At 49.7% G+C, this 6,761-nt stretch overlaps 1 protein-coding gene across 6 annotated transcripts in view; it reads left to right on the top strand.

The window, feature by feature from the left end:
• Positions 1-3,769: 3,769 nt before the first annotated feature.
• DNM2 (dynamin 2) overlaps positions 3,770-6,761 on the top strand; it is a 61,509-nt gene continuing 58,517 nt past the window's right edge. For all 6 annotated transcript variants that reach the window (XM_014533952.1, XM_014533951.1, XM_014533948.1 and 3 more), the window contains exon 1: positions 3,770-3,813. In XM_014533952.1, coding sequence (XP_014389438.1) covers positions 3,785-3,813 — 29 coding nt within the window. In that variant the 5' untranslated portion in view covers positions 3,770-3,784. The remainder of the gene's footprint in view (positions 3,814-6,761) is intronic.

Here is a 6,761-nt window from a genome sequence, read left to right as displayed (position 1 = left end):
ATGTGGTTCGTGTATTAGGCAGTGAGTTGAGCTCTGGATGATGACTCTGATCGAGGCTGTGGGGCTGTGTGTGTGTTGGAGGGTGGGGAGATGTCAGCAGGGGACTGCTATGGCTAGAGAAGCTCACTCTTGGTGCCAGCTCTCTCAGCAACTAAGTTTGTACTTCTTTTGTTGAATTTATTCCCAAGTATTCTTTTTTAAAAACAATATTTTTATCGATTTCAGAGAGGGAGAAGGGAGAGAGAGAGAGAAACATCAATGATGAAATAGAATCACTGATTGGTTGCCTCCTGCATGCCCCCTCCTGGGGATTGAGCCCACAACTCGGGCACGTGCTGTGACTGGGGGATTTTTTCCCATTGATTTTTAGAGAGAGTGGAAGAGAGAGGGAAAGACAGAGAGAAATATTGATGTGACAGAGACACATAGATTGGTTGCCTCCTGCACATGCCCTGATCAGGGCCCGGGCCGGGAAGGAGCCCGCCCTTGACTGGAATGGAACCCGGTACCCTTCAGTCCACAGGCAGGCGAGGCTCTATCCACTGAGCCAAACGGCCCAAGTATTTTATTCTTTTTGATGCTGTTGTAAATAGAATAGTTTCCTTAGTTTCATTTTCAGATTAACTGCTACTGTACAATAATATAACTGATTTTTGTATATTGATCTGACATTCTGCAACCTTGTTGAACTTATCATCTCTGATAGTTTATTATTTTTATTTTTTTCGGGGGGGGGGGTAGGTAGATTCCTAAACATTGTCTAGAGACACGATCATGTTATCTGTGAATAGTTTTCCTCCTTCGCTACTGTACAATAATATAACTGATTTTTGTATATTGAGCTGACATTCTGCAACCTTGTTGAACTTATTATCTCTGATAGTTTATTATTTTTATTTTTGGGGGGAGGGTAGGTAGATTCCTAAACATTGCCTATAGACACGATCATGTTACCTGTGAATAGTTTTCCTCCCTTCTTTGTCTTTACCTCTTTTTCTTACCCAATTGCCCTGGCTAGAAACCTCCAGTGCAGTGCTGACTAGCAGTGCGAGTGGACGTCCTTATTTTATTCCTGATCCTAGAAGGCAGGCTTTCAATATTTCACCATGAAGTATTGTTAGCTGTGGGTTTGTGTAGATGTCCATTATCAGGTTGAGGACTTCCCTTCTATTCCTAGTTTGTTGAGTGTTTTTTATCATGGAATGGTGTTGGGTTTTGTCTAATGCTTTTTCTTCATCTATTGATAATTTTGTGATTTACTCTGTTCATATGATGTATTGTGTTGATTTTGACATTTTTGGACCACCGTTGCATTTCTGGGATAAATCCCACTTGGTATGGTGCATAATTCTTTTTATATGTTGCTATATTTGTACTAGTATTTTGTTGAGGATTTTTGGTGTGTGTCTATATTCATAAGAAATATCAGTCAGTAGTTTTCTTAAATATTTGTTAGAATTCATCAAACTTTTTTTTAAAGCTTTATTGGGTTATAATTGATATACAGAAAATTACAATCTTTCATTTTCTTTGAGATACATGTTTACATTTATACATTTCCCTGTGCATGTTGCTTTAGCTGTATCCTGTAGGTTTTCCTATGTTGTATTTTCAATTTTCTTTCATCTCAAAGTATTTTCTAATTTCTTTGTGATTTTTTTCTCTGACTCATTGGTTATTTAGGAATCTGTTGTTTAATTTGCACATAGTAGTGAATTGCCCAATATTTCCTTCCTTTGTTTTCTAACTTCATTCCATTGTGGCCAGATAGCATACTTTATAAGATTTCAGCCCTTTTATATGCCTTCCTAGAGAATGCTCCATGTGCCATTGATGAGAATGTGTATTCTGCTGCTGTTTGGTGGATTGTTCTATACATGTCTCTTAGCTCTTGTTGATTTATTGTGTGTTGACATTTTCTGTTTCCTTGTTGATCTTTTGTTCAGTGTTCTGTCCATTGTTGAAGGTAGGTATTGATGTCTCCCAACTATTATTATTGCTGTATTTCCCTTGCCCCATGCTATTTTTACAGCTGTGTAGTGTTCCTCAGTCTGGACCAATCCCACTAAATCCAGTGACTCTTCTACATGCGCTTTTAATTTTCTGGTTTTCTAGTATCCCCCTCCTGATGGAGCCTGTGGGTCTTCAGGCTTGTGTGTCTGCTGTGCCGAGGGCTGATTCCTGTAAGGGAGATGCTGTGTTGGAGAGGAAGCGGATTTAGAATCATCTTGCCAGGTCTGCCTGGAAAGGCTGTGCCAAGGTCCTTCTGAGGTGCCCCCCGTCACCTTTGTGAACTGTCCTATGGAATAGAGTCTCACACTTGCCAGGCACTGGGTTACTGTGACTCATCCTCATTCTGCTGACAACTTGACGGGGTTGGCACTGTTATTTCCCCCATTTTAGATTGAACAACAAATTTAGGAAAGTGACAACCCTTGTCCAGGTCACATGGTGAAGTTATGGCTGAGCTGTTCAGCTTTGGGACTTCTCAGTACAACTGAAAAGTTGCAAATTAATATTTGCTTGGTATAAAAGTTACAAAATAGTCTTAAAAGACAGAAATCCAGATCACATTGGAGGCTATAAAACAGAAAGTTTCCATTCTCACTCCACGGACAACCTCCATCCAGGTTTGGTTATCTCCTCCAAGCTTGTTGTCCCTACTTAGGCCAGAAACATACACAAACATTGAAAAAAAAAAAAGGGGGCAAAATTGGAGGACACTATCAATTCTGTGCATCTCATTTGGTTTTCAGCACTGTAGCCTGAATTGCTTCCTGGGCCAGTTCCAAGACCAATTTAGCCAACTTCCTGCTGATGGACATCAAAGTGGTTAATGGGTTTCACTCTGGAAAGCACTGCCACAGGGAGTGGCTATCCTTGCAAACCCACCTAGGAGAGCAGAGTGGTCAGTAGGGGCAGTCTGAGGAGGTGACGTCTGTGTTGAGAGGAAGCCAGGATGTGGAAAGGCTTGAGGAGACATTCCAGGCTGGGAGTCAGCATTTGCAAAGGCCCTGAGGCAGGAGTAGGTTTGACTTTCCCTTGACCACTAGGTTTGACTGGAATTAATGAGCAAGGTGGAGGTGGGGGCTCAGAGCAGGAAGGTTACAGGGCAATTGCTCAGGGCCTTGGAGGCCGGAGGAAGGAACACTTTGGAGCAGAGGAGAGATGTGATCCTGACTCATTGTAAGTTTTCCTTTGGTTTTACAGGACAAACATCCTTTTGGGCACCACAATAAGAACTTTTCAAACCCTTCTAATTACCCTCTGAGGCATGGCATTATTCCCACTTACCAAATGAGGAAACTGAGGCACAAAGAGGTGACCTGCCCTGCCCATATTGTCCAGAAGGAGAGGGCAGTGCCTGGATTCAGCTGGGCTCTGAGAAGCCCAGAGCCAGGGCAGCTGGTTGCCATGGGCCACTTCCTGCTTTTGCTCCTGGCCTGGCCGTCAGTTGAGACCATAGAGCAGGTGACACTTAGGGCTGAGTGCCAAGGGCGGGCCTGGCTCTGGAAGCTGCAGAATTCCTGAGCAGGGTGCAACCTGCTGGGAATTTTGTGAAGGGGTGGTGTCTGGAGTGGGATGGTAAAAGCCAATAAGATGTCTTCCCGCCCCACTGCCTTCTGAGCCGCGTTCTCATTTGTACAATGGCAGGTTTGGTTTTTCACCCCAGAGCATTGATCATCTGCCTCGTGCCTGGCTCTGTGTTGGGAGCTGGGGAAAGGCCTGAGAACGTGCCAGGCAGAGGACCCTGCCCCCATGAGGCTACCACTCTACTGGGTGGATGGCTGGGAAGGGGCAGATCACAGCCTGGTAAACAAATCAGTAAACTGGAGGTTGCCAGTTATGAGAAGAATTGAGAATTGATCAGAATGGTGTGTGACAGAAGCTGCTTCATATTAGGGGTGAGGGTAGGGAGGAGACAGTTGGGCTAGGAGTTGCCTGCTGGCCAGTTGAATGCTACAGGGAGAGGGTCCAGGCCCAGGAGCAGACAGTACAAATCTCTTGAGGCAGGAGCTTGCCTGGTGTTTTGGGGGAACATTGAGGAGGCCAGGAGCCAAGCGAGCGAGTAGGAGGCTAGGAGGAGGTGAGGACAGGGAGGTGACTGGGCAGATCATGCAGGGCCTTGTGGGCTGTGGGGAGGGAGGTGGGAGCCTGGGAGGGTTCTGAACAGAGGGGGCACATGCCACGACTTGGCATCCAAAGGTGTCCTCTGGCCACTCTGGAGAAAACGGTGTGTGGGGGTGAGGGAGGGCAACCTGAGGGTGCGATTGCACTGTTCCAGGCAAGCACTGATGGGCCAGGCCAGTGGCCTTGGAGATGGAGAGAATTGGCTGCATTGGAAGGTGGAGCCATCAGGACTTACTGCTGGGTGGGGTTTCTTGAAGGGGTGGGTGAGAGGTGGGAGGAGCCCAGGCTTTTGACCTGAGTGAGGAGTGTAACCTTGACCCTTCGGGTGACCACAATGACACAGTGGCACCTGCCTGGAGACACTGAGTGTGGGCTGGGCTCTGGGTGATCAATGGTCACTGTTGGATAGTCACTACTGGGCGCAGATGAGGCAGGGACCATGGCAGGGTGTGCACAGGCTGGATGTTGAGGCTCTGGAGACTGAGTGATAAGCTCTACTCGATTCTAGCAAAACCACAGAGGAAACCCCCTTGGAGATAGGGGTGACTGGGGTGTCTCCCCCATTGGTGTCCCACCTGTGTTCCCATCCTGGCTTTGCTTTTTCTGGCTGAGTAGCCTGGGCAAGTCCTAATACTCTGAGCCTTAGTCTATCCATTTGTGAAATGGGTGTATTGCCCTGGCCTCATTCCTTCAGTGTTGCTAGAGGGTTTGCTGAGATGTTACCCATGGTGGCCAGTGGTCCTTGTGGGGTGGTCATGACTGAGGCCCGGAGCGTGGGGACCCTGCTGACCTTGTGCTAAGGTCTCACGGCCACACTGAGGCTTTGAGTGACTCCAGAAGGGTGTGGCGATAAGGAAGGGATCCCAGCCCAGGGCCCTTGCTGGGCGCCTGTTACCAGATTGGTCAGGCAAGGGGTGGCCTGGGCATTCACTGGATCTGGGTTGGGCTTGTTGCTGACTCATCCTCTGCTGGCTTATCTGTTTATTTTCCCTTCCCTGGGAAGGCCTGCCCACCTGCCAGCCTGGGGTGTTGGCCTCCATTGTTCCCCCATGCAGGAGTTCCCATGCTCTTGTTGGCTGGAAGTCAAAGGGCTTCTGTTGGGGCCTTGTGCTCTGTTCAGGGGACATTCCCTGAGCCCTCATCACCTTCCAGGGAGAGGTGGCCCATTTTAGAGTTGGTAAACTGAGGCTCCACAGGGGTGAAGTGACTCATGCTAGGTCACACAGCCAGCCGGGCCCTCTTTGGTGATTGGGTGGCATCCTCCCATCCCCCAGGTAGCTGAGCCAGTGTTCAGAGAGGGTGGAGACCTGTCCAGGGCTTGTGGAGGCAAAGCTGACCTTTGAACCCAAGCTGTCTGGCTCCAGAGTCCGTGGACTAGACCTCCACTGGAGGCTGTATTGGTGTGTGGAGGATGCACATTTGGGAGGAAGGGTACATTTTACTGCATCTGCCCATAGGTGAATGAGCAGGGCCTGTGGGGAAGGATTTCTTGGTAGAGGGTACAGCCCTGTGCCTATACCTGTTTGCTGATACCCAGCTGTCCTCTGAGGTGGGTGGAGTTACACACCCCTCCACCCCCTTACTGACAGGAAACCAGACCAAGAAGCAGGGGAGCCAGCCCAAGGTCATACAGCCTGGGTGCATGGTGGCCCTTGTAGCAGTGGGGAAGAGAGAGGAGGGAGGTGGAACCTTCGAGCCACAGTGAGGGATGTGGTCACCCGTGGAGCATGGGTGGGGTCAAGGAGGAGGAAGCAGATGACTGAAGCTTGAAAGTCACCTCCAGATAAATGGACAGTCAGTGTTCCGGGCAGAGCTGCTTGGGGGAGGTTTTCTTCCACCACGCCGCCATGAAGGCCCCAAGAGTGCCCCGGCTGCTGTGTGCCAGGAATGCTGTGGGGGGCCTTAGGGCACAACCGGACAGGCCCCTCTTCACCGAGCCCCTGGGAAATTTCTGGGGGCTGCTTTTGGGGGCTGTCCAGGCCGAGAGTGGGTATTGCTGCTCTCTTTACTCAGCAGTCCAGGAGCTTCTAGAAATGCAATTAGATGAGGCCCAGGGCTCCTGGCTTGTGAGGACCCCCCTGCCTGCCCATCCTTGTCCTTCAGGCTTCTCCCCAACGGGCTCTGCCTCCTTCACCCAGGCTGTGTCCTCCACTCATACTTCCTGCTCACCATGAAGTCCCAGCCACAGAAAGCCACCTTCCCCTGTGTGTGCCCAGAGCTGTCTGGCTTCTCTTGGGCATCATGCTAGCCCTCGTGTTCTCAGGCTCTCATTGTCCAGTCCATGTCTGTGGTGTCACCATTGTGCTCACGTGCCCCCCCCCCCCCCCCCAGACATGTCCAGAGCAGTCACAGAGGACACACGTACCAACACCAGTGGCAGAAGGCCTGGCCCTGGCTGGGGAGACGCTGGCGGCTTCTGTGTCAGATATTTGGGCCCAGAGGCCTGGTGACCTGGTGGTCAGAGGCTCAGACCCCATGGGTTACAGTCATGCTCACGCCACTCCTGAGCACTAGGTGACCTTGCAGAGCTGCCTGTCCTCTGGGCCTAGTTGCAGACTCATCTTTGTGGTTCTCGTCATGGTTAAGTAGGTAAATCCATGGAAAGTTCTCAGCTCCTTGTCTGGTATACG

The sequence above is a fragment of the Myotis brandtii genome, unplaced genomic scaffold (genome assembly GCF_000412655.1).
Source record: "Myotis brandtii unplaced genomic scaffold, ASM41265v1 scaffold1234, whole genome shotgun sequence".
NCBI classification, from domain to species: domain Eukaryota; kingdom Metazoa; phylum Chordata; class Mammalia; order Chiroptera; family Vespertilionidae; genus Myotis; species Myotis brandtii.
Note: the sequence above shows the minus strand (reverse complement) of the source record. Positions and strands in the feature narration are given on the sequence as shown.